The sequence below is a fragment of the Ursus arctos genome, unplaced genomic scaffold (genome assembly GCF_023065955.2).
Source record: "Ursus arctos isolate Adak ecotype North America unplaced genomic scaffold, UrsArc2.0 scaffold_24, whole genome shotgun sequence".
NCBI classification, from domain to species: Eukaryota; Metazoa; Chordata; class Mammalia; order Carnivora; family Ursidae; genus Ursus; species Ursus arctos.
This window is the reverse complement of record NW_026622919.1, coordinates 34966818-34994806: the sequence shown is the minus strand read 5'-3', so window position 1 is coordinate 34994806 and position 27989 is coordinate 34966818. Positions and strand designations below refer to the sequence as shown.

General features: G+C 46.2%; 1 protein-coding gene across 14 annotated transcripts in view; it reads left to right on the top strand.

The window, feature by feature from the left end:
- The window catches only part of ACACA (acetyl-CoA carboxylase alpha), a 280386-nt gene extending 253596 nt beyond the window's left edge, over window positions 1–26790 (top strand). For 13 of the 14 annotated variants that reach the window (XM_026517535.4, XM_048223482.2, XM_044390787.3 and 10 more), the window contains one exon: window positions 93–2361. In XM_026517535.4, coding sequence (XP_026373320.1) covers window positions 93–216 — 124 coding nt within the window. In that variant the 3' untranslated portion in view covers window positions 217–2361. Of the gene's footprint in view, window positions 1–92; window positions 2362–26061 lie in introns of those variants that run through there. The other variant, XM_057317769.1, reaches the window with a different exon arrangement.
- The last annotated feature ends 1199 nt before the right edge of the window (window positions 26791–27989 follow it).

The window sequence follows — 27989 nt, the reverse complement described above, 5'->3', positions numbered from 1 at the left end:
GTTCTGTCAGCATGCTCCCAGACAGTTCTTAAGCTCCCGTCATCTAGACGCTGCTGCTCTCTCTTCCTCACCGTCCGCAATCCTCTCTCCAGCTTGGTACAGGCCAATCCCGAGGTTGCCATGGACTCCATCGTTCACATGACTCAGCACATCTCACCCACGCAGCGAGCAGAAGTCGTGCGGATCCTCTCCACCATGGACTCCCCTTCAACGTAGAAAGGGCTTCCTGCCCATCCCCGCCCTGCCTCTGGAGAAAAGGGCTAGAGCTGCCTCTTATAGCCAAAACCACTCTACTGAGAAGGCACAGGAGACCCAGCGCTGGAATCCAAGTGGCATTTTGCTTCCCCTTGAACGTTTTCGGGTTATGCATGACGTACCGGGATATAGGATCACAAAGCCCCCAGCGGTCACACCTGTCCCGTTCAGTATTTATTACCTTGTCTGGGACTGCAGCCCTCTGTCCCTGCCAGGACCTGCGAAGGCAATGAAGGGTACAAGACTGTACCATGAGGCCTCACTACACAAAAGCAGGGCTGCTGCTCCTGGCCTGACAGCTCCCCGGCCCCAGCCCAGGGAAATGGGCGGCGGTGTCAGGCAGTCGGCAGCCCGCCCTCGCCCCTGGCCCCATGAGCCTGCGGCCGCCGGCAACAGACGAGGGCCAGGGCGAGGAGGAAGCCCCGAGTCTTTCTTTTTTTTTTTTTTACCTCCATGTTCAGCCTGGTACGCACTAGGTGCTGGAGAGGAATAGTTCCCAATTTACTCACACCAAGGTACCTGTCTCTTCTTCATGGAGTATAAAATCTGCAAGCTCCGTGGGAACTCAAAGATGAGGGCAAAACCATGATCCAGGAAGCAGACCGAGTCACTGTTGTTGATTTAGGGGCCTCGACTGTGGGTTTGATTCCCTTAGAGCAAATGGAAAGATGGTTGGCCTACCCTACCTTGCATGTCACCGCTCACCAGCTGTTGACCTGCTGGGAGTCACATAGTGCAGTAGCCTGAGCTGGGGCCGAAGAGGAGCCTGGGGGAGCGGCCCTTTCTGTGGCTGATGGGAAGTAGTTACTTCATGCCACAGGGGGAGTGGGCCCGACAGTCTCTCTTTTTTAGGACTTGGAAGGTTACTACTTACTATGAAGCCTGGAGCTTTGATAGTTATAAAAGGTCACTAGTGCCTACAGAGTCACTCCGCTCTATTTCCAGGGTGACTCTCCTAGCAGCGGTACGGCTGGTCTCCCCACAGCTGCTGAAAGGAACCCTGCTGACGTCTCTGCTCTCAGCACCAGGAGCCGGCCTTCCCCGTGTGAGCAGGCTTCCCGGGAACACAGAATCCACGTGACCTTAAGCTGACCTACAACTCCGTCGTGGTGCTGCTGTCTTCCGGGCTCACCGGTCCCTCCCTGGCCAGCGGCAGGGGCCTCCTCACCAGTGGTGGAGGGAGTTTATTACTCAAGGAGGAGAGAGCGTGCGCATTCCCCCGTCGGTGTTCCTAAAGCGAGAGCGGCTGGTGGACCGTCCGGGTCTTACGGTGCAGCTAATTGCATTTGTCACTGATGACCAAGGAGGAAATAAATCACTAAGACATTTCGGTGCAGTGGTATGAACACTTTCGTACGAGCTACAGTTTTGAGCCTTAACGCTATAGTCCGCGCACAAGGAGCCCCGCCTCCCTTCTCCGGGAACCGCTTGTGCAGATGGGCACCGGATACATCACTGACTGCTCTCGGGAGCTCGGCGCCTCGGCCAGGCTGCCCTGGTGCGAAGTGCAGGCGTTCAGCACCATCGACGAGGGCAGGAAGGGGTGGGGAACAACGTTCAGTCCAGAAAGAAGCATCCACTACTGCTGGTATCAGCTTAAGTAAAAACTGGATTTGTCTTGGACCAGATTATTCTTTTCCGTAATTAGTAAGATTCCGTATACCTGTAGGCGGTACAAACCCCTCTGCTTGCCCTGGCATTTCTTCAGAGGCAGGGCGGGTCACACTTGTTTTACCTCTCCCCCTTCACCAGAGTTCCTCTCTAGATGTCTGTATGGCCTACCCCCCTGTCCCCAGAGTGCCTCCCTGCAGGTCTCCCCCGGACGGGGATTCTTCTTACAGAGAAGCCAGGAAGAGCCATAGAACGTGAGCAACCTGATACTCCCCCAGCCCGTTGCATACGTGAGGTTACTGAGCTCGGAGGAGTATCAGTGATGCATTGACAAGACTTGCCTGAGCTGAGATGGCCATATTCACTTAGTTCACAAAGCAGCCTTCACTGGTCTCATTGAGAATTCGAGGGACACATACCCTGATGAGCAAGGAGCATCAGTAAATTGTATTCTTTTCACATTTTGTTGAAATAAACCTCCACATTTGTAGAAGAGTCACTGTTTGTCATTTCAACCCGTGCCCAGCGACCTCTTTCGTGTTCCCCTGAGCAGGGGAGCTTTCGGCAGTGGTAGGGTGAGCCCCTGTTTGGCTGCTGAAGCTGAACCCTTAGAGGGACAGCCCAGCATGCATGCGTGGCTTCTGCAAAGTCACACCGTTCAGAGACTGCGGGGCTTTTCAGACCACACACCCTTGCTGGCCTGGCAGTTTCAGGGGTGGTCTTAAAAGGTTTGCATGATTTTGTGGAATTTTCTGGGTCAAGTGAAGAGTGAACCATTTTCAGAGCTCACCTCAAGCCAGTTTTATGGAAAGGTTATGGATTCTCTGAATAATTTAGCTGCTTAATGGATTTTGAACCCTAACTTTGGGCACAAAAAGGCACTAGGGGCAGGAATCTCATGCTTGTGTGCCTTCAACCCTCTGCCTCAGTTTCTCTCTATAAATCCATGTGGTTGAAGCAAAGAGCAAACACCAATCCCTAAACATTTGCAAAGAAAGGTAGAAGCCACAAGACAGTAGGGAAAGGAGACACTGACCTATGCTGATTGTTAAACTTGGTATGCTGTCTGGGATGTTTAGCAAAGCAGAGGGTGGTTTTTCCTAAATGTTTTATTTTAAATATATTTTATATGTCTACATAATTAATATATTGTAAATATATATCCATTTGAATCACTCTAAGGTAGATGTTCTTAGAAAGAATAATAAGAAGGGAGATCCGAGGGGAAATTACTACTCTTTGCCACCAGCTGCCGCCCTCCATGGGCAGGGAATCCTGGTTGGCCTTAGAGGCCTTGGGCCTGCTTCCCTCCTCCCTACGCAGATGAGAGGCAGACCCCAAGATAGGACCTTGAAGCTGTCCTTGCTCTCAGCCCACACCTGTTGGTGGTTCTGGGGAAGGTCAGCAAGAAGAATGGGGAAAGACTCTGCTCCGGGAAATTTCCTGACACACACAATGCTTTCTTCTGTTAGGGAGTGATATTACTTTCATTAGTCTTTTTAATAAAAGAAAAATTTAAAACCTTCACTGGTATTACCGGGATAATAAGAACAGCAGGGATTCCGTGTTCTAGTCCTAGGCCCGCCAACATTTCCCCAGCTGAAAAACACGGCCATCGTGATGAATACAACTGCCTAATTGCCACCACAGGGAGGACCCAATGTGCAAGGCTTGCCGAGAGGCCCAGAGAGGAACCGAGCTGGGAGGGGAACTCAAATGCTGGCTCCCTGGCTGAGCACTGGAAAGCCGAAAGCTGAGCCCACCTGCTCCAGACAGTGAGGCAGAAAGTGGTAAGAGCCACATGAGTGTGCAGACAATGAAGGGCCGAAGCCTCCCGGTAGAGAGTGGTTTCCAGAAGGGAAAGGAAGGCAAGGGGTCTCAAGTCAGAGCACCAACATTTGCAAAGTTCTCAAGGGACGCGAGGAATGTTGGGAGAGGAACACAGCAGTGCTTTAGGGCAGGAAGGACAATGACATCTGAAAGCAAGCAGGTGACGATCACGGATCCCTTTAAGTGCTAGGCCAAGGAAGAAGATTGGTCCTGGAGAGAGTGGGAGACATTTGGTGGTTTGGGGGCATGGGAAGACAGGGTACAAAAGTTTAGAAAGCAGCCTGAGTGAAAAGACCACTGCCTTGTGTGCCAGGAAATCTAGCTTCAAGCCCAGCTCCATGTGTGTATGTCAGTGAGCCGGGGGGGTCACCTAGGATAATAAGCCCAGGCCACCCCAGGAGGCATAGAGATAATAAGCAACTGTCAGCTGTTTTCAATACTCCAGCAATCCTGGGTGTGCCTCAGCTGAGGCTCACCCTGCCACTGTCTTTCTGATGACAGTTTGCCACCCCAGGTAGTGCTGGCTACCTCATGCTGGCCAGAAGTTCCAGTTAATGATAATAAGTAATGGGAACAGGACATCTTCATAAATGCAGTGTTTGAGTAGGCAAAATCTTCAAAAACAAGATTCCCTGAGGTTGGGGGAGGGGTGCAAAGAGGATGGGGTGGGAGAGGATAATGGTGTCTCAGCCCTGAGAGGACCTGGAGCCACCAAGTGGGCTCTGCCCATTGGGCACCATAAGAAGAGGAAACAGACTGGAGCTCACAGGTGGCTTAATGATGGGCCTAATCCCAAACATTCTTATCGACGACTGATCTGGAGTGAGCAGGAAGGATTGGGGGTGAGGAGAGACAGAAAGGACTAAAGACACCCAGGCCCTAACTTGAGAAAAAGCTAACAGAACACTCTTGTCCATGCTAACACGGGTGGGTATTTTCAGGCCACGTAAAAGAGCACAGACTTTGGAATAAGCCTGAGCTGGTTTCAAATATCTGGTCCCTCATTCCTATTCTTTGGAAAAGTTCGTGCATCCTTAATTTGTGAAATATGGATAATAACAAAGAACTCAAAGGGGCTTTTGGAAAATTGCCTTGTTAGTTAACACAAATCAAGCGACGGACATCACAGCAAATTCTCAATATATGTTAGGGTTCTCCATGCTCTACCCCTTCCTTGTGCTCACAAGATACAGGGTCTCTCATCGCTCTGGAGTATCTTCCTCAAAGCTTTCAGAGAACCGTCCCCCTTACCTGAGCAGAAATCTAGGGATTGTCTTCAGACACTAGTTACATGGACACAATGCAAAAGTGTCACTGAGGACTGCTATGGTCTGAAGGTCCCCCAAAATTGATGTGTTGAAATCCTAGCCCCCGACAGTGATATATTAGAAGGTGGGGGTTTGGGTGGTGCTTGAGTCATAAGGGTGCACCCTTCATGAACAGGATTAGTGCCTTCTAAGAGGATCCAGACAGATCCCTTCCCTTTTTCATCATGTGAAAATACAACATGAAGTCGGGGACCCCAGGAGAGAGCCCGCACCTGACCGTGCTGGCATTCTAGTCTCAGACTTCCATTTTGTTGTGGCAGTCCAAATGGACTAAGACCAAAAACTCGGACCACAATGGTACCGTAACAAACCTAAACATGTGGAAGCAGGTGGCTATATAGAGGGAATGTACCTCCACATAACAGAGGACCAATATGACAAACCCACAGCAATACCAAACTCAACGATGTAAAGCTAAAAGCTTTTCTTCTACGATCGAAGATCAGAAAAAAGATAAAGGATCAGAAAAAAAGATAAGGATGCCCATTCTTGCCACTTCTATTCAATGTAGTACTGGAAGTCCTAGCCAGAGCAATGAGGCAAGAAAGAAAATGCATATAAATTGGAAAGGAAGAAGTAAAACACTATGATATATATATCACTATCATATCACTGATATATCTATATATCATATATGTATCATGTCAAAGCAAAAATTAAATATATTATATATATCTCCCTAAAGATGCAACCAAAAAATTATTAGAATAATGAGTTCAGTAAAGTTGTAGGATACAAAAATCAATACACAAAAATCAGTTGCATTTCTATACAATAATAAACTATTAGAGAAATTAAGAAAATCCCATTTGTGAGTGAATTAAAAAAAAGAAAAACCTAGGAACAAATTTTACCAAGGAAAAAGATCCATACGCTGAAAACTATAAGACACTGATGAAATAAATTGAAGAAGACACAAATAAATGGAAAAATACTCTATGTTCACAGACTAGAAAAATTAGTATTGTTAAAATATCCATACTACCCAATCTACAGATTCAGTGCAATCCCTATCAAAATATTCTACCAAAATGACATGTTTCATAGAACTAGAAGTAATAATTCTTTTTTTTTTTTTTTTAAAGATTTATTTATTTATTTATTTGACAGAGACAGCCAGCGAGAGAGGGAACACAAGCAGGGGGAGTGGGAGAGGAAGAAGCAGGCTCCCAGCGGAGGAGCCTGATGTGGGACTCGATCCCGGAACGCCAGGATCACGCCCTGAGCCGAAGGCAGACGCTTTAACGACTGCGCTACCCAGGCGCCCCTAGAAGTAATAATTCTAAAATTTGCATGGAACCACAGGAGACCCCATATAGCCAAAGTAATACTGAAAAAGAAGAATGAAGCTAGAGGCATCACACTTCCTGATTTCAAACTATATTACAAAGCTATAGTCATCAAAACGTCATGGTATTGGCATAAAAACAGACACACAGATCAATAGAACAGAATAGAGAACCCAGAAATAACCCCAGGCATGTAAGGTCAATTAGTTTACAACAAAGGAACCCAGAATATACAAGGGGAAAATGATAGTTGCTTCAATAAATACTGTTGGGAAAACTGGACAGCCACATGCAAAAGAATGAAACCAGACCTTTATACCAACAAAAAAAATCAACTCAAAATGGATTAGAAACTTGTATGTAAAACCTGAAACCATAAACTCCTAGAAGAAAACGTAAGGGCTAAACTCCTTGACATCAGTCTTGACAATGATTTTTTGAATTTTACACCAAAAGCAAAGGCAACAAAAGCAAAAATAAACAAGTGGTACTACATTAAACTAAAAAGCTTCTGCACAGCAAAGTAAACCACCAACAGAATGAATGAAAAGGCAACCTATGGGAGAAAATATTTGCAAACCATCTATCTGATAAAGGGTTAATATCCTAAATATATAAAGAACTCATAACAACCCCCAGCAAAATAAACCATCTGATTAAAAGAAGAGGAACTGAATAGACATTTTTCCAAAGATGACCAACAAATGGCCAACAAGTACATGAAAACGTGTTCACCATTCATCATCAGGGAAAACGCAAATCAAAACCACAAGGAGATATCACCTCACGCCGGTCAGAATGGCTAACATCAAAGACAAGAGATAACAAGTGTTGCGGGAGAATGTGAAAGAAAGAAAAACTTGTGCACTGTTGGTGGGAATGTAAATTGGTGCAGCCACTATGGAAAATAGTATGCGGTTTCTTTAAAGATTTAAAAATAGAACTACCATGTGATCCAGAAATCCCACTTCTGGGTATACAGCCAAAGAAAAACTCAATACATGAGAAATAAATCAAAAAACGGGCAGCAGATATGAACAGACACTTTTCTTTTCTTTTTTTTTTTTTAAAGATTTTATTTATTTATTTGACAGAGAGAGACAGCCAGCGAGAGAGGGAACACAAGCAGGGGGAGTGGGAGAGGAAGAAGCAGGCTCATAGCAGAGGAGCCCGATGTGGGGCTCGATCCCAGAACGCCAGGATCATGCCCTGAGCCGAAGGCAGACGCTTAACAACTGAGCCACCCAGGCGCCCCAGAACAGACACTTTTCCAATGAAGACATACAAATGGCTAACAGACACATGAAAAAATGTTCAAAATCATTAGCCATCAGGGAAATTCAAATCAAAGCCACATTGAGATACCACCTTACGACAGAATGGCAAAAATTGTCAAGGCAAGAAACAATTGTTGGAGAGAATGTGGAGAAAGGGGATCCCTCTTACACTGTTGGTGGGACTGCAAGTTGGTACAGCCATTTTGGAAAACAGTGTGGAGGTCCCTTAAAAAGTTAAAAATAGAGCTACCCTATGATCCAGCAATTGCACTACTGGGTATTTACCCCAAAGATACAGCTGTAGTGAAGAGAAGGGCAATATGTTCATAGCAGCATTGTCCACAATAGCTAAACTGTGGAAGGAGCCGAGATGCCCTTCAACAGACAAATGGATAAAGAAGATGTGGTCCATATATACAATGGAATATTACTCAGCCATCAGAAAGAACAATTACCCCACATTTGCAGCAACATGGATGGGACTGGAGGAGATTATGCTAAGTGAAATAAGTCAAGCAGAGAAAGACAATTATCATATGGTTTCACTCATTTATAGAACATAAGAAATAGCAGGAAGATTGGTAGGAGAAGGAAGGGAAGAATGAAGGGGGGGTAAACAGAAGGGAGAATGAACCACGAAAAACTGTGGACTCTGGGAAACAAACTGAGGGCTTCAGAAGGGAGGGGGGTGGGGGAATGGGATAGGCTGGTGATGGGTAGTAAGGAGGGCACATATTGCATGGTGCACTGGGTGTTATACGCAAATAATGAATCATGGAACATTACATCAAAAACTAAGGATATACTGTATGGTGACTAACATAACATAATAAAAAATTATTATAAAAAAAGAAAAGAAAATGAAAACAATGTTGATATCTGTACTCCCACATTACAGAATTATTCACAATAGCCACCATATGGAAACAAGCTAAGTGTCCATCAGCAGACGAATGGATAATGAAGATGTGAGATGCACACATATATAAAGGAACCCCACTCAGCCACGAGAAAGAAGGGAATCCTGCCATTTGTGACAACACGGGTGGACTTTAAGGACATTATCCTATGTAAAAGAAGCCAAACAGGGGCGCCTGGGTGGCACAGCGGTTAAAGCGTCTGCCTTCGGCTCAGGGCGATCCCAGAGTCCTGGGATCGAGCCCCACATCAGGCTCCTCTGCTATGAGCCTGCTTCTTCCTCTCCCACTCCCCCTGCTTGTGTTCCCTCTCTCACTGGCTGTCTCTGCCTCTGTCAAATAAATAAATAAAATCTTTAAAAAAAAAAAAAAAAAAAGAAGCCAAACAGAGAAAGACAAATACTGTATGGTATCACTTGTATGTGGAATAATAATATAAAAAAAAAAAACCACAAAACCCTCAAATTCATACAAATAGAGGGAAAAAGTGATTGCCAGGGGCTTGGTGGGGGTTGGGGCGAAAGGGTTTGGGAAAAGAGTACGAACTTGCAGCTATAAGATGAATAAGGTCCGAGGATCTAGCGTACAACATGGGGACTACAGTTGATAACGCTGTATCATATAATGGAAATATAAGACGGCAGGAATTGTGTTCTCTCTCTCTCTCTCTCTCTCTCACACACACACACACACACACACACACACACAGTGTTGAGTAAATGGAAAGAATCCTTTCACAATGCACCTGTGTAGCAAATCACCACAGTATACACTTCAAATATCTTACAATTATGTATGTCAATTATGCCTCAATAAAGCCAAAATAAAAAAAAAATGATACCAGGAGTGAGGAGCTGTAACAAACCTAAAAACGTAGAAGTGGCTTTGGAAGAGTTTGGAGGTTTGGAGAAAAAGCCTACATTGCCATGGACAGACCTTACATGTGATTTGGGTGAGGGCTCAGAAGAGGAAGAGAGCTGTAGAGAAAGCCTCCGTCTTCTTGGAGAATCATAAGTGACGGCCAACTGAATGCTGATAGAAATATGGTCATTCTGACGGTGCTTCCAACAGAAATGAGGAATGTGTTATGGGAAATTCGAGGAAGGGTGATCCTTGTTAAAAAGTGGCAAAGAACTTGGCTGAATTGCGTTCATGTTCCAGTATTTTGTGGGAGGTAGAACTTGGGAGCAATAAAGCTGTTTCTAAGCAAAGTATTGAAGGTGCAGCTTGGCTTCTCCTGAATTTTTATAGTAAAATGTGAGAAGAGAAAAAGGACTTGAAAGGGAGAATTGTGAAAAGGGAAGCAGAAATGTAAAGTTTGAAAAATGCTCCATATCCCTATTGCAAAAAATGAGGAAGGATGTTCTGAAGAAAACGCAAGGGTAGGGCCAGGGACCCTTTGATACGGAAATTAGCGTAAGCATAATGCGCGGACTTCAGGGGAAGGAGACTGGAAGCAAAGGAGGAAGATTGTTGGACTTAGACTTTACAGGAGGGGATCCTAGAACTACTCAGCTTCTAACACGCTCTTTTCTGTAAGACAAGGGAGAAGATTGGGGCGCCTGGCCGAGTTGGTAGAGCATGTGACTCTAGATCTAGGGGTCATGAGTTTGAGCCCCACGCCGGGCATACAGCCTACTGGGGAAAAAAAAAAGAAAGACAAGGGAAGAAGGACCCCAAAGGCAATTCAGAGATCATGAGAGCCACCTCAGTTGCAAAAGGCTGGGGGCTGGGGGGCCCACATTGCCTGGGTTTTAATAGGCCAGATAATGAGCCCACCCAAAGCACCAGACCCTTGCCCAGCAGAGCCGTGGGGTGGGGCCCCTCCTGAAGACTCCACGGTAGTGCTGCTGACACTTTATTCTAGCCCAGGAGAGCTGCTGTGTGGACTGTGTCCAGCAAAGCCATGGGGGCAGGTAGACCCCAGGGGGTCCAGTGTGTCTGAAAGACAAGACCCCCACTCAGTGTGCCTGGCAGGTGGCAGAACATCAAGTTAAAGACGGTTCTCAACCTTAAGATTTAATGTTTGCCTTTTGGGCTTTGGATTAGCTTGGGACCGGTCACCCCTTCTTTCTCTAGTTCTTTTGGAATGGTAATGTCTGTCCTGTGCCTTCCCCCCACTGTGTTTCGGAAGTACCTAATCTGTTTGATTTCACGGTTCGTGGCTGGAGGGGAATTTACCTCAGGAGGAATCATACCTTGAGTCTCACACATATCTGACTTGGATGCTGTTTAGATGAGACTTTGACTCTTAGACTCTTAAGTTGATGCTGGAATGAGTTAAGGCTTTTGGGGCTGTTGGCATGGAAAGGCTAGTGTCCATGTGATGAGGACGTGAATGGTAAGCGCTGGAGACAGAATGCTATGGTCTAAATGTTTCTCCTCCCCCCATTTATGTTGCAATCCCAACCCCCACAGGTGATGGTAGTAGTAGCTGGGGCCTTTGGGAGGTACTTAAGTCATGAGAACAGAGTCCTCATGAATAGGCTCAGTGCCTTATAAAAGAGAATCCAGAGAGACCCCTTCTGCCATGTGAGGATATAACAAGAAGTCTATGACCTAGAAGAAAGCCCTCATCCAAACACGTGGTACCCTCGTCTTGGACTTCCAGCTCCCAGAACTGTTAGAAATAAATTTCTGTTGGGGCGCCTGGGTGGCTCAGTCAGTTGAGCAACCGACTCTTGATTTCGGCTCAGGTCATCTCAGGGTCGTGGGATCAAGCCCTGCTCTGGGATCCATGCTCAGTGGGGAGTCTGCCATTCCCTCTGCTCCTCCCCCTGCTCGCTCTCTCTCTCTCTCTCTCAAATAAGTAAAACCTTTAAAATAAAAATAGAATTGCTGTTGCTTAGAAGCTATCCAGTTGGTGGTACTTTGTTACCGCAGCCAATGGACTAAGACAGAAAAGGCTGAGCTCTAAGTCTGGGTGTGCTTACAGTGGGGCCTTGAGCAGCTCAAGGGCCTTCTGGAGTCTTAGTTTCCCTAGAGTGTATAAGGAGAGGCTGAATGAGAAATTCCCTAAGATCCCTTCCATATCTAGAAGGATTCTAATCTGGGATCATGGATGAAGCTAAAGTCTGCGTAAAAACATTCCATATCCAGTGACGTTGTCAGTAACAGGATTAATCTCAGTGGGAAACAACAGACCAGCAGTCTAGCCAAAACTTTAACAGCCATGAGAAATAAGACACTCTTATATAAGGGGACTTATAAGTTCTCCAGGAAGGAAAGACCAGAGAGGGTCCCATCTATCCACACACAGCAAACTGGCTGTGAACTTACACACATGTGTAGAGGAGATGCAAGAGGGCCCATCAGAAAGCAAAAGCCAGAACAGATTAAAAAACTGCCTAAATTTTTAATGTGTTCCTCAACACACACACACACACACACACACACACACACACACACACACACACAATTAACAGAAAGTAGAAGCCTTAGTGGCACAAGGTCTTTGAGTGCAACATCTGCTCAAACTTTTGACTGACCATTAGGTGACTGGCTGACCATCAGTCACAAGGGTGATACCTATGAAGTTAGGCTTAAACAGAAGAATGAGTGGGGCGCCTGGCCGGCTCAGTCAGAAGAGCATGTAACTCTAGATCTCAGGGTGGTGAGGTCGAGCCCCACATTAGGTATTAAAATAACTTTAAAATAAATTTTAAAAAATAAAAAGAATTTTAAAAAGATTTTATTTGAGAGAGAGACAAAGCACAAGCAGGGGGAGGGACAGAGAGAGAAGGATAAGCAGACTCCCCACTAAACGGGGAGCCCAATGTGGGGCTTGATCCCAGGACCCTGAGATCATGACCTGAGCTAAAGTCAGATGCTTAACTGACTGAGTCACCCAGGTGCCCCAAAACAAGAATTTTTATTTTTTAAATTTTTTACAAAGATTTTATTTATTTATTTATTTATTTATTTGAGAGAGAGAGCACACACAAATAGGCAAAGTGGCAGGCAGAGGGAAAGGGAGGAGGCTCCCCGCTGAGCAGAGAGCCCAATGTGGGGCTTGATCCCAGGACCTTGGGATTATGACATGAGCTGAAAGCAGATGCTTAACTGACTGAGCCACCCAGGTGCCCCAAAGCAAGAATTTTTAAAAAGAAAACCTGAGCAGAGACGTTAGCTTCTGCATACCATGGGGGAAACAGAATCCACAGATTTAGTCAAGTTATTAAACAAAACAAAAGCAAAAAAAAAAAAAACACACAAAAAAACACCTTTGGGGAGAAAAGTCAGAATCCATAGTTGCTATATTATAAAAATGTGCAATTTTCAACAAAAAAATTGAGACAATCAAAGAAACAGGAGAGCAAAACCCATCCCCAGCTCAGAAGAAATAAAAAACAGACAATAGAAACTGTTTCATTGTAGGTGCAGATGTTGAACTCAGCAGATAAAGGCTTCATATCATCTATTACAGAAATTTGTGAAGTAAATTTTGAATAAAATTCTGATATGTGCTATAATAGAGATAAGCCTTGAAGACATTTATGCTAAATGACACATTACTCCAGACACAAAATAGGAAATATCGCATGATTCCCCTTATATGAGGTATCTAGAATTGTCAAATTCACAGAGACAAAGTAGCATAGTGCTTACCAGAGGCTGAAGGGAGGAGGAAATGGGGACTTATCATTTTATGGGTACAGGGTTTCAGTTTGGGATAATGAAAGAGTTCTGGAGATGGATAGTGGGGATGGTTGCATAACAGTGTGAATATACTTAATGCCATTGAACTGTACACTTAAAAACTGTTAAAACAGTAAAGTTTGTTATGTATATTTACAATTTTTTAAAAGATTTTATATTATTTGAGATAGAGCGAGAGTGAGAGAGAGAGAGAGCACAACTAGGGGGAGCAGCAGGCAGAGGGAGAAGCAGGCTCTCCACTGAGCAGGGAGCCTGATGCAGGGCTCGATCCCAGGACTCCAGGATCATGACCTGACCCAAAGGCAGACGCTTAACCAACTGAGCCACTCAGGCGCCCCTATTTACCACAATTTTTAAAAATCTGGAGTTGAAAAGTACAATAACAAATGAAAAATTAACTAGTGGAACTTAATCGTAGATTCAAGAAGGCAGAAGGAAAAAATCTGTAAACTTGTAGAGCAATAGAAATCATCCAACGTGAAGAACAGAGCCTAAGAGACCACGGTAACATCAGGTATGCCAATTTACGTGTGGTGAGAATGCCAGAAGCAGAGAGGGAAAAAAGGGGCAGAAAAAAAATATTTGAAGATATAATGACTAAAACTTCCCAAATATGATGGACAACAATCTGTAGATCCAAGAAGCTCAATAAATCCCAAGAAGGATAAATACAAAGAGAACTATACCTAGATACATTATAGCCAACCTGCTGAAATACAAAGAGAAAATCTTGAAAGGAGCTAGGAGAACTCATTGCATATAGAGGAACAACAAAACAAAAACCAAATGACAAATAACAGCAATGGAAACCAGAAGGCAGTGGACTGATATATTCAAAGTGCTGCAAGGAGAAAAAAAAAAAAAAAACAACCCAAACCTGTCAAACAAGGATCCTATAACCAGCAAAACTATCTTTTTTTTTTTTTAAGATTTTATTTACTTATTTAACAGAGAGATACAGCAAGAGAAGGAACACAAGCAAGGGGAGTGTGAGAGGGAGAAGCAGGCTTCCCGCCGAGAAGGGAGCCCGATGTGGGGCTCGATCTCAGGACCCTGGGATCATGACCTGAGCCAAGGCAGATGCTTAATGGCTGAGCCACCCATGCTCCCCTAGCAAAACTATCCTTAAAACAAAGATGAGGGGTGCTTGGCTGCCTCAGGGTTGTGAGTTCGAGACCCATTTTGGTGTAGAGATCACTTAAAAAAAATAATAAAATCCTTTTTTTTTTTTTTAAGTAGGCTTCACACTAGGTGTAGAGCCCAACATGGGGCCTGAACTCACGACCTTAGATCAAGACCTGACCTGAGATCAAGAGTCAGATGCTTAACTGACTGAGCCACCCAGGCGCCCCAAAAATAAAATCTTAACAAAAAAACCAAAGGTGACATAAAGACATTCCCAGGAAAAAGACCTTAAGAATTTATTGCTAGAAGACCTGCCTTACAAGAAATACTAAAGGCAATCATTCAAGCTATAAAGAAATGATCCCAGACAGTAATTTGAATCTGCACAAAGAAATAAACAGGCATTTGAAAAGGTAAATATATAGATAAGATTGCATAAAACATATTCCATGTTAACTATGCTTCGATTTTTTTCAATTTATTTATCAAGAGAAACCATTCCATAACCCAATATTCATGTTTCATAGTTCAGGAACACAGGTCAGTGACAAACTTCAATGGAACTCAACCCAAAGAAATGCTTTACATTCCAAAATCACTTTGCACTCTGAAAGATACCAGCCTTCTTCATCTCCTCAACATCTTTCATGGAATCGTAATTTCTGTAGAAATCTGCATACGCCTTCTTTCTTGGCTCAGCCACAGCAAACTTATAGAAAGCTGCGACCCCCAGAGATACAGCAAACATTCCAACAATATGAAATCACAGATCCTTGGCCAGAAGGCCTCACATCTGAGGTCTCATCAAAGCACTGGAAGTCATGACAGTTATTGTCCTCAACACCAACCTCAAACCCAACGGCCTTCCTAACTGATACAGAAGTGGATGGCCTAACTACACTTCAATTTAAAAAAAAAGAAAAACGTAGCTGAATAAGAAAAAAAATAAAAAGATTGCTAAAGCAATAATTATATCTTTGTATTTGGGGGTTTATAGCATATATAAATGTAAAAAATATTACAACTACACAGAGTAAGGGGAAGAAAAATTGATCTTTGTTAATCTCAAATATCCCTGGTGGTATAGTCATTAGGAGTCAGTGCTCTCAAATAACCTGTAATGTAATCCCTAGAACCACCAAGAAAATGACTTAAAAATATGTAGTAAACGCAAATCACATATCTAATAAAGAGTTAATATGCAGAATGTATAAAGAACTTCTACAATTCAACAACAAAAACCCAAATAACCTGATTTTAAAATGGGTATATGACTTGAATAGATACTTCTCTGAAGATTATAGATGAAGGGCCAACAAGAATATGAAAAGATGGGACGCCTGGGTGGCTCAGTCGTTAAGCGTCTGCCTTTGGCTCAGGGCGTGATCCCGGTGTTGTGGGATCGAGCCCCACATCAGGCTCCTCCGCTGGGAGCCTGCTTCTTCCTCTCCCACTCCCCCTGCTTGTGTTCCCTCTCTCGCTGGCTGTCTCTCTCTCTGTCAAATAAATAAATAAAATCTTAAAAAAAAAAAAAAAGAATATGAAAAGATGCTCAACATCACCAATGACTAGAGAAATGCGAGGTGAACCACAATGAGATACAGACAGTAATGTTGTAATACACTTGTGATGAGCATTTTGTAATGTATATAATTGAATCACTGTTTATAGACCTGAAACTAATTTAATATATGTCCACTATACTTCAATTTACATTTTTTAAAAAAATTTAAAAGCCATGGAAATGTGCTGGTCAAACCAGGAGGGTTGATCATCCTAGCAAGAGAACAATGCCTAGAGGCCAGAGGCCTGGGCACGATGAACATTATGGAGAGTGAACTTAGAGGAGAAATCAGGAGACACACTATGAGGCCATGGTAAATATTTATACATTTGAATAAAGAACCATGATTATTTATCTTAAAAATTGACAGAAGTAAATAAAAGAAGAAATAGAGAAGTCAATAGTAACAGGTCTGGATCAATAACTTAAACTTCCATCCTAAGAAACTGGAAAAAACAAAACAAAACAAAACAAAAAAAACCTAAACCCAAAGCAAGCAGACTGGAGTAAAAAAGAAAGATGAGAGTGGTAACTAATGAAACAGAAAACAAAAAGCAATAAATAAAAATTAATAAAGCCAAAAGTCAGTTATTTGAAATGATCAACAAAAATTGACAAACAAGAAGAGAGAAGACACCAATTTCCAAAATCAGGAATGAAAGAGATCTTGCTAGTGACCCTTCTGAAATTAAAAGAATTATAAAGGAATATTATAAACAAATTCCTAGAAAGACACCATTTATAAAAACTGACTTGAGAAGAAACAGAAAATCTGAATAGACCTATAACAAGTGAAGAAATCAAGTTAATAATAAAAAATCTTCCCACAAAGAAAAGCCCAGTCCTGGAAGGCTTCATTGATGAATTTTCTTATCAAATTTCTAAAAGAAGAAATACCAATCTTCCACAAACTCTTTCAGAAGACGGAAAACATTTTCCAATTCATTCTCTGAGGTCAGTATTATCCTGATACCAAAGCAAAGACATCACAAGAAAGGAAAACCACAGACCAATATCCCTCATGAACATGGATGCAAAAATTCTTAGCAAATATTAGCAAACCAAATCCAGCAACATATTAGAAAAAATTATACATCACAGCAGCCAGGTGGGATTTGTCCCAGGAGTGCCAAGTTAGTTTAACATCCAAATCAATTAATGTAATACACCAGACTAATAAAGGACAAAAACCACATGATCACCTCAATAGATGCAGAAAAAACCTTTGGTAAAATTCAACACCCATTCTAAATAAAAATTCTCAACAAACAATGAAAAGAAAGGAATTTTCTCAACCTGACAAAGGGCATCTATAAAAAAAACCAAACTAACATCATACCTGATGGTGAAAGATTGAATACTTTTCCCTCCTAAAATCAGGAACAAGGCAAGAATATTGACTCTTGCCATTCTACTCAGTGTCATATTGGGAGTTCCAGCCAGTGCAATAGTTGCTAAATAAATATTATAGGCTTGTAGATTGGAAAGAAAGGATTAAAATTATCTTAATTTACAGAGGGCATGATCGTATGGGAGGAGGTTTTTAAAAACTAGAATAAAAATATTCAGTAAAGTCAGATCAATATACAAAAAAAAAAAAAAATCAACTGTCTTTCTGTATACTAGCAAGGAGCAACCCAAAAATAAAACTATAGAAATATGCATTGACAATAGCATCAATAATGGTAGAATAGTAATGAAGAAATTTAACAAAAGAAGTGCAGTATTTGTACACTGAAAATTATAAAACACCGTGGAGAGAAACTGAACATAAAGAGACATTCCATGTTCATGGATTGGAAGACTCAATGTTGTTAAGATCCCAATTCTCCCTAACTTGATCTATGGAGTAAATGTAATCCCTATCAAAATCCCATTAAGCATTTTTATAGAAATTAACAAATTTATACTGAAATTTATATGGAATTGTAAAGAACCGAGAATAGCCAAAACAATTTTGATAAAAATTTGGCAGACTTAACCTATCCATTTTCAAAACTCTCGCTAGTATAAATACTGGCAAACAGAATGGAACAAAATTAAGAGTCTTGAAATACATCCTCACATTTATGGTCAATTGATTTTTGACAAAAAAATGAAGGCAATTCAATGGGGGGGAGAAATAGTCTTTTCAACCAAGGGTACTGGAACAACTGGATATGCATATGCAAAATTATATTTTTAGACCCTCACACCATAGGCAAAAACTAACTCAAGATGGATTATAGACCTAAATGTAAGCTCTAAAACTTAACAAAAATTCTGGAAGAAAACAGAGGAGAAAATCTTTGTGACCTTGGGTTGAACAAAGATTTCTTAGATATGACCTCAAAAACACAACCCATAAGAGAAAAAAATTGATAAATTACACCATCAAAATTAAAAACATTTGTGAGTCAAAAGACAGCACTAAGAAAATAAAAAGCCTAGCAAAACTAGTCTGGGAGAAAATGTTTTGCAAGTCTTATCTGAGAAAAGATTTGTATTTAGAATATATAAAGAACTCATAATATAGTAAGACAAGCAACTCGATTAAAAATGAGCAAAGAGGGGCACCTGGGTGGCTCAGTTGGTTAAGCATCTGACTCTTGATTTTATTTAGCTCAGGTCATGGTCTCAGGGTTGCGAGTTGGAGCCCAGCATCAGTCTCCGCACTCAGTGCGGAGTCAGCTTGCTCCTCTCCCTTCCCCCCCACTTCTCCTCCCATCCCCCCCACATTCTCTAAAATAAATACATCTTTTAAAAAAATAAAAATGAGCAAAAGACTTGAATAGACATTTCACCAAGGAAGGTAGATATGTGGATGACTAATAAACACATGATAGCCGTTCCGCATCGTCAGTCACTAGGCAAATATAAATTAAAGCCGCAAGAGTCCATTGTTTACCAGAATGGCTAGAATCCTGAGACAATAAGAAGTATTAGCAGGAATGTGGAGCGCCTGGAACATCACACGTTGCTGGTGGGAACGCAGTGTGGTGCCGCTTCGGAAGACAGTTTGGCCATTTCTTAAGAAAGTAAACATGAACTTACCGTATGACCTAGCAACTCCGTGCCTGGTATCCACCCAAGAGAAACGAAAAACACGTCCCACAAACAGTTGTGTTGGTTTGTGTCGGCTTTACACATGCCAGCGGAGACCTGGAAATAACCCAGGTGTTCGTAAGCGGGTGAACAGACAAACCAAACGTGGTGGGGACGGCGGCGGTCCCGAGAAAGAACCCAGCGCCGTGGCATGCGACGTGGCCGAAGCTTGTGCTGAGTGAGAGAGGCCAGACACAGGGTAGGATTCTGCTTCTAGGAAACACGCAGAAAGACAGCTCCACGGCCGCAGAAAGCACGTCAGCCACCGTGCGGAACGGCAAACCAGCATCGAGGTGCGTGTTGGGTTGATGAAAATGTTCTAGGAGTGTGTGGATGGTAGCACAAGTTTACTTAAAAAAATCACAGAATTGTGCATTTACAGCCTGTGAACTTCATGGTACGTGAATCACACTTCAGTACGTAAAGTGTGCGAGTCCATAACCCGAGAAGGGTAGGCGTACGCGAACCTCACCACCAGCAGCCAAAAGCCTGCCTCCTGCCTTTGCACCCCCCTCCCACACCCACGGTTCTCCCCGCGGAGATGCTCCGCGACCCCAGGGTAGTGTTCACAGTTAGCGCGTGGCACTGCTTGGAAGAGGACCGTCTTCCTGCCTGTCCTCCCGCAGGACCAGCTCCTCCTCCGGATCTGGTGACCAGAGAAGCAAGACCACCTGGGCCCGAAGCGCCTGCCCAGGCCCCCGGCAGCTCCTGCATTCGAATCGTGAAGTCCAAACTTCTACTGGGCGGCTAAGCACGAAACAGACCCTGGCACCTTTCTAAGTTAATTGAGTTACAACACGATCCTTTTAGGATCGAAGTCATTAAAACAGCTGCTTCTATGACCCATCTTATTTATTATTACCTTTCCTCAAAATCTATTCTGGCCTGCCACCCTCTGGTCTAGCCCAAGCACACCCTACACGCTGTGCCCGAGAAAGCAACCTTGACCGTGGCGATACCTGGCATCCACCCACACATGTCCCAGTAACGGGGCAGAGGACTCCGTGTTCTGGGGTCCTGCACGTTTCTGTGGCCTCCAGTCCCTGCAGAGCCCTCTCTGCTCATCAGCCTGACAAGCCACAGCCCCACTCCAGGCCCAGACTGGAGGGATTTACTCAGCAGGCCCGGGAGCAATACTACGGCATGGATGCTCCCTCCGGTTCAGAGGCTGGTGAGCGGTGGGGAGACTCCGAAGAAGCAAGATCGAGCTTGGCCAGCGAGGAGCCCCCCGCCCCCCGACTCACCGCCAGCAGCGTGGGAACCGGGAACCGCACGCTGAGCCGAACCCTTGTCACAAGGGCACAGGCTCCCCCACGCAGCAGCTGGGCCCATCGTGGGGGGAGCACCGGGCCAGTGCCACCCGGGTGGGGACCCCGGTCACCAGCCCCTGGAGCGGTACCGCCCTGGGGGGGAAGGCGCCTTCCTGACCACGCAGGCTCTGGGCTCTGCCTCGGGCTCCCGCCCGTTGCACTGTTCACTGCAGGCACTACCTCCACGACTTTCTTCACTATTCAAAAGTCACACACCCAAACCGCTGCTAGGCACACACAGAAACGCAATTAGGGGAGGTGGAAAGTACTCAACTCCAGCAACGCGTCTAAAACGCTACCCTAAAATATCTGCATGTTAAACTGCCAAGGACGGTTCAGCTTTCAAAGGGAGAAGATCAAAGTGCTGCCATCTTTTAATTTAATCCTTTCGTTGCATCAATGGTCTTACGAGGGATGAGAGAGATCAAAATAAAAATGGAAACAAACTATATCTTTGTGGCTGTTGTGTTTTAGTCTTTTTTTCTCAATTTGGGCCACAAAATAGGTCAGCTCCATTACTGATCAGCCTTCCCACAAATATTTAAAACAAATTGAATTGCACACCCAATACCCATCACAATTACACCAGGCACAATAACTAAATTAGCAATTCAACAAAATAATTGGAAATGCGATTCTCTCTATTCCACCAGTCTCCCTCGAGGGTTTAGCCGATCTATGGGGGAAAACTCAGCTTTCCTAATTCTGCAGCTAATTAGAGACACACTTGTAAATGAAGTTGTTTGTCTTAAAGTTGAAATTCTCATCTGGGGGGTGGGGGAGAGGGAAGGAGAGAGGAGAAAGTCCTTCCGCTCCCGAGCAAGTGTATAAACAGGTAGAGAGAGCGCACGCCTGGGTTCTAATTAGCAGCCATATCTGCAATTAATAAAACATCACTATTTTCCATGACTTCTTTGGAAAGGAATAACTTCAGAAGAGCCAGTCTGGCTGAAGAGAGGCTCGGACGTGCGACGGCCCTAGGGCCCTGTCGTGACCAGCTGTGGGCTGCTGTTTGCGGGAGCGGCAGACCCACCAGGACGACAATTGGGCCTCTCCCAACAGGAAGCAAAGGGGAGGCTCCCGGGCCAAACAGACTGTCCCCTCCGGAGGAGGGCAGCCAGGGCGCCCCAGGAGCCCGTTGGCGTGGGCCCCCGCCAGCCAGAGGTGGCAGTCTCCCCTGGCCCACCCGCTCAGGCCACTCTTGGAGAAGCAATCCTGAGGTTTCAATTAGGCTGTCCTTGGCCTCTTTTTGCTCCTTCAGGAAGGAAAATCTCCATTTAATTATATAACGGAGAACAAGGGCTTCCTTTTGTTCCTCTTACCCTCCTTCAGGAAGAACAGGATGTGACTCTAAAATGCACCCCTTCCACAGGGCTCCAAAGGCTTGAGTCACCCGTCACGGGAGGAGAGGGGGCGCTCAGTCCCCAGGCGGCAGCCGGAGCCCCTCTCCCACCCGCGGTACTACGCACACCTGGGCCGCGCAACCCCGCCGGGAACAAAGGCCTGACCTTACCAGCAAGGTCAGCACATGAAACGGTGGCCCCGGGGCCTGGAGAGCCGAGGTCCTCTGAGAACATCACAGCACCTGGGTGGGGGGCGAGGCCGGACGAGGAGCCTGCTAAAACGCTGATAAGTGAATTCAAAAGCACCTGCTCCTTGCGGCTTATCTCCTCAAACAATGTGAACTCGGGAGTTATCACATTTGAAGGGCTCCGTATTAGCCTTACATTTCGCTCTCAAAACCAAGTGCAGTGCGCGACAACTTTAAAGGACGCAAGAGTCAAGCCGCAGAGTAAGTTGAAGGCAGCGGGGAGTCTCGAGGATCCTTCAGGAGGAGGTGTGGGGCCGGGCTAGCCTCCCAGGCGCCTCCCCCACCACCCCGGGTACCCAGGCAGGAAGCCCCTGCCTCCCCACCCCGACTTTGTACCCCAGGTCACAGCCCAGCCACCCCAAAGTCTCAAGCAGGCCCTTCTGCTCACATACCTGGCGTGTGAAGACACTGCACCCCTCTGTCCTGGGACGGCTGGTAGTGCTCGCTGCCCCCTCTGTTGATCTACGACTCCGTGTTCCATGTTCGCTGTGACTTGCGAACAGTTGGGAAATACTTGTCCAGACCTGAGCCATCCGGTAGAGTAAGCCATTGGCCACACTGCAAACGCCCAAAACCACATGTGGCTAGTGACGAGTGTATGCAGTAGCACAGAGTGACGGGATTATACCCCATCATCCCAGAAAGTTCTGTTGGACGACACTGGTCTAGATGTTCGGGACACAGCTAGGCCTAGAAGCTTCTCCTGGGCTCTGCAGAACTCCTCACGGGAGAGCGGAAGGGACACTGGGAGCTCAAAGCTGCCCAGGCTGTGGAGGGGCAGAAATCACAGAGCCGCGGGCTCATTGCTTTGGGCTCCGTTATCAGCCGCACCTGCCTGGCAACGCACCTGGCCCCTGGCTGTCCGCCGCGGGACGCTAGCAACGCACCTGGCCCCTGGCTGTCCGCCGCAGGACCCCGGGCCGGACCGCAGAGCCCCAGGGCAGTGCCGTCCCGCCAGGCCGAGCTCTCACCCGGGGGAACCAGAACCGTGGGAAGTGGCGCCAAGCCTGGAAGGGGGCTCAGAGCCCGGCCTCCCAGGACTGCCCGCCGGGATTAACAGAGGCAGTTCCAGAGGATGTAGCAGCTTTGATCAGACCCAAGTGGGAGCACGCAGAACTCTCCAGTGCAGGGGAATAGACATGCACCCAGAGACTGGGTCAGCTGCCCCCACGGCCCTTCCCTAAGCCTCCACGGCCTGGCTCACGGCGGGAGGTCGACAACATATGTGTAAATGGACGTGAACAACATCCTTGAGCCTCCGCTAAACCAAGTCTTCGGAGCTGCCTTTACTTGCACACAGAAGCCTAGAAGTGTTAACTGAGCCTCACCTTACTAAGTAGGAGCCTGACGCCCAGAGGTTAACCGACTTCCTCAAGGTCAAACCCTAGCAGGTTTCATTTCTAGTTCAGGATTCTTCCCGCTCCACCTTTTGTTCCTATCCGTGCTTTGCTCGGAAGGCCGCACACACCCATTCCTGGACTAGGCTGTGCCCCCGAGTCCCTGCAGGCGCCCGTAACCCCAGCCCTAGATGGACCCAGCAGTCCCCGCGGTGGGGAAGGGCAGGCCCGGAGGAGGGGGCAGCCCCAGCCCGTGTTGGGAGGCTGCCACCCAGAGTGGCCCCAGCTCATTTCCTCTCCAGTCACAGACAGGAAGGTGGGGGGGGGAAGGGGGGCGGTGGGACCTTTATGTTACTGTCACCGTGCCTGTTGGGGACCTTACATTCTTCTACCCTATCAGTGATGCGGGATTGGTGGTGGTTGGGTGGTGGTGGTGGTGGTTTTTACACTCTTTTAAATTTTCTTTCCCGAGAATTCAGTGTCCTTGACCTCGACAAATGAACTGAGAACCCGGAACAAGGGGAAATAAAAGCAGCAGCCTTCTCAGGAGTATAGACGCCGCTGCGGCAGCGGCCCGGGGGCAGACCCCGGCGCGGGCGGGAGGCAGAGCCGAGGCACGGCGGGGCTCGGCCAGCACGGCTGCGCACGACCCGGATCCACCGGGGCAGCAGGGCGGCCTGCACCCGCGGCTTGGGAGGGGATTAGTGAACCAACTTGCCAAACTGCTGGCAATTATTTTGGAGACGTTAAGAAGAAAGAGAAAGTCAAGAAAGATGGAAAGGAAATGAGGTACATGAGCTTTAAAAAATGACGAAGGCAAGTGTGATGTAATTCCTCGCACAAGTGCCCCACCACCCACGCACGCGCCTAAATTTAAGAAGTGAAAACACAGACTCAGATGTAGAAAACAAGGTTCCTCTGCTTGGGCTGAGGCTCGCTGCTTGGATCTGTCTTTATTAAGCACGGGGATGCGGGGACGCAGGGCCGCAGAGGCGGGGCGGCGTGCAGCCCCCCCATGACACCCCTGCGCTGGGGCACCCGTGGCCGCGGGCCTCCTGACCTTTACCTTGGCTTGTCTGCGAAGTTTTGCTGAGACAGGTGGCTGCCTCATTCGTGAGTCTGGCCCGGGGAGACTTGGATCTTGGCATCACCACATCCCACGGTCACAGTGTCTGCTATGTCCCTGGGGAGCAGTTCCAAGGTTGATGACGAATGTCGCATTTGGATTCATTCTGTGCCTCGAACTCAGCTCCCTCCAGAGGAAACGTGAAGAGGTGAAGAGGCGGCGATCTTGGAGAGCTCGTAGCAAAGTACAGGGGGACCGGGAAAGCCAACCTCTAAAATGAAACGGTGTTTCTTAGCTGGAGACACAGAGCGCGGTGCTGGACTGCTCGGGGCGGGCTTGCCCCACTGCTCTTGCCCCAGTGCTCTGCTGGTTCTCAGGGTTTCCGAATGATGCTCCTGGATGGCGACCCCTGGAGAGAACGGCGACCCGCCAAGGACCACACAGAGCAGCGGGGAGGAGCGCACAGCCATGCGAGGCGAGGGAAACCCACCTGCGGGATCCCCAGGATGAAGACCCCGAAAGCAGCACGAGCCTGAAAGCTGGAGGGGAGAGTGGAAAGCAAATTATACCCGACCTAGCAGCCAGAAAAAAGATATGGGGGCCGAGGAGGGAGATGATGGTGTCGCTTTCTATTTCTCCGCCATCCTTCATGGGAGCATCTCCAAACACATTATAGGCGGCAGCTCTTTAATCCTCCCAGAGGAGGATGCTGATTTGCAGGGTTCCCTGGGGGGCAAGAAATAAACCCCAGGATCAGGCTCCTGGGCCAGTCTCCTCTCTGCCTCTCCACACCCTTTGCTGCAGAGCGGCGGCCGAGGGCGAGTGAGCAGTGAACAGGGCGCTAAAATCAGCCTCCATAATACGAACCAAGAGCCTTCCAAATAGTTTGACTTTCTTTCCCTTGGTTCACTTTACTCCTAAAAATATATGCCAAAAAAAAAATTTTTTTTTTTTAAGATTTTATTTATTTGAGTGGGAGACCGAGAGCATGCACGCAAGTGGGGGAGGGGCAGAGGGAGAGGGAGCAGCAGACTCCCCGATGAGCAGGGAGTCCAATGCTGGGCTCAATCCCAGGACCCTGAGATCATGACCTGAGCCGAAGGCAGACGCTTAACCTACTGAGCCACCCAGGTGCCCCTAAAAAAAAATTATTTCAAAAGACAATAAACGAGTTTCATGTACAAATATTGGACAGTAACATTATTCGTAATGGCAAATAATTGTTAACAATTAAATGTTTAACTGCAGGGCTAAGTGCTGAAGATACAGGCCCCAAGTGGAATTATTAATTAGCAATTAAATGACTTAAAAGGTACCTGTAAAAACACGGAAATAATCCCTTACTGTACCTCTTTTTTTAAGATTTTATTTTTTTCAAGATTTATTTATTTTAGAGAGCGAGAGAACGCAAGTGGGAGGAGGGCAGAGGGAGAGGGAGAATCTCAAGCAGACCCCCTGCTAAGCTCGGAGCCTGACACGGGGCTGGATCCCAGGGCCCTGAGATCATGACCTGAGCCGAAATCCAGAATCAGACGCTTAACCAACTGAGCCACCCAGGTGCCCTTAAAGATTTTAAGTAATCTCTACACCCAACATGGGGCTCACACTTGCAACCCTGAGACAGGGAGCGGCATGCCCCTCTTACTGTACTATTAATATTCGAATGCAGGATTCTCTGTATGCGCCAGTGGTTCCCAGTGGGGGTGTATGTGTTATGTGGAGGGGGAGGTGTGGCCGCACGCATAGTTTGTTTTTTTTAAAAGAGTGAGTAGAAAATGTCAAACAAGCTGAAGTAAACACCAAGTCTTCCCCCCGCAGCTGCCCTGGGGAGAACAGACGGGGAGAACAGACAGGCCACGCCACGTCGAGGCGCCCGTACAGGAAGGACGGCTCTGGAGTCCTGAACTGTGGATAACGGGAGGTGGCTGTTTCTGGGGGAGGTAGGAGTTCGGCCGAGACTTAAGTCTTATTGTCCCTTCTACTTTTCTGTCATTAGTTGTTAGTGTACAATAATCTAAGGCAAGAAAGCAGCCCCGAGGGGAGGGGCCCACCACCTTCTGCCAGCCCCGTCGGGGGTGCAATCGGAGGAGCCCCGCTGGGAGCAGCTCACCGCCTCGCCTCGCCGTCCCGGTGAGCTCTCCAAGGTCTGTGGCTTATGGGTGTCGTGCGTGTAGTCAGCTGGGCAAAAAGAAAATAAGCAAACTCCACACAAAGGGAGGAATGCTTCAGTCAACACTGAAAAAGGGCCCTGGATTGAAACTCATGATAACAGTTCTCACCTCATTTGAAAATCAGCATTAGCTACCAAAATGTAAAGTATTAGTTTTATTAAAATGCAAATCAATCAACTAATCTGTCTTTCTAATAACAGTTGAATTGCAGTATCCGTGTCAATTAAAATAGTTTCCAATTTATTCTTGGCTGGAAGGAGGGTGGTCTTCTGAATTTTAAAATGCAAGCTTCTCTTTACTGAAAATTCTGTCCTTTCTCATCTCTCCTGATTTTAATTCATTTTAATTAAACACGTCGGACTCCAAATATCTTCAAGTACCTGTTTAAATCTTTTTCTTCATCAGGTCAAGGGTGACCGTGACAAAGATTCGATCTCTTTAGGAAACGGAGGTCAGCGTCAGGCTCACCGGAAGTTCAGTACTAGGAGGTTACTTATTGCTGTTCTAATGTGCGTGATTCGGACTCCTCAGGCTAGGTGGACAGGATTGGAAGTTCTCTATTTTAAAAAGTGATAATTTTGAAGGGAGTAAATGTGAGGTAACTCTATTCCTGTTGATTGATCTTTTGGGTAACTGGAGACACACTGAAAATTAAACATTTCCCTGACAGTCAAGCCCAAGAGGGAACTACTGAGACAAGAGAAACAAATCACCACGTACCAAGGTCCAATTAATGTGAGATGGAACCCCCCTCCCCCGTCTGCCCCATCCCGAGCTCAGCAGCCACTCTGATGTTCACCCTACACTGGGAAGCAGATTACACGCACGACTCACTTCATCTGGAGCCCAGCCTCCAGGCACGATGCGCGGTCCCCAGACACCGAGGCCGTGCGATATGTGGGATTCCCGGGCACCGAAATCTGTCACTTGGTTCTGACTTTTTGAAACAGTATCGGAACCTGACGTTAACAACAGTGGCTAGTTACGCACTGCAACTGAATGCACGCTTCTTCTCGAATTCCGCAGCTCTACGTAAAGATGTGGCCAAAGGAGCTGGGGGTGGTCAGTCGTGAGCGCTGGGACGCACACATTACTTATGCAAGATAATCTTCATTGCATATTGACCACAGCAGGCCAATAAATCCCCCTTATGGGGATTTAATTTCCAGCTTTTGACCTTTGGATGAAAAACAAGTGAATCATTTCCTCTTGCTAGATTTACACCAGAGCTCATCTCAATAAAGTGATTTAAGAATGGTCAGAATGGAAAAGGACTCTGGAAGAATCTATAGGGGGAAAAAGAGGAAAGGAGAAAGAAGTCAGGGATCTGTATTTGCCACAAACAGGCAAATGCCTCCCAGTTACAAAGTCTCCCGGGCACAGTTGATAGGTTTCCGGGGACCCCCTCCTCCTCGGAGCCACGATCCATCACCAAACGTGATGCACCCATAAGCAGCATCCTGGCTTCTGTGAACTTTATATCGTGGGAGGAGGCCATGTGACTAGAAAGAAGTGAAAACCCTTCCCACGAACCTGTCCCCCGACCAGAGCTCTAAAGCCGACTTACTCCGTGCT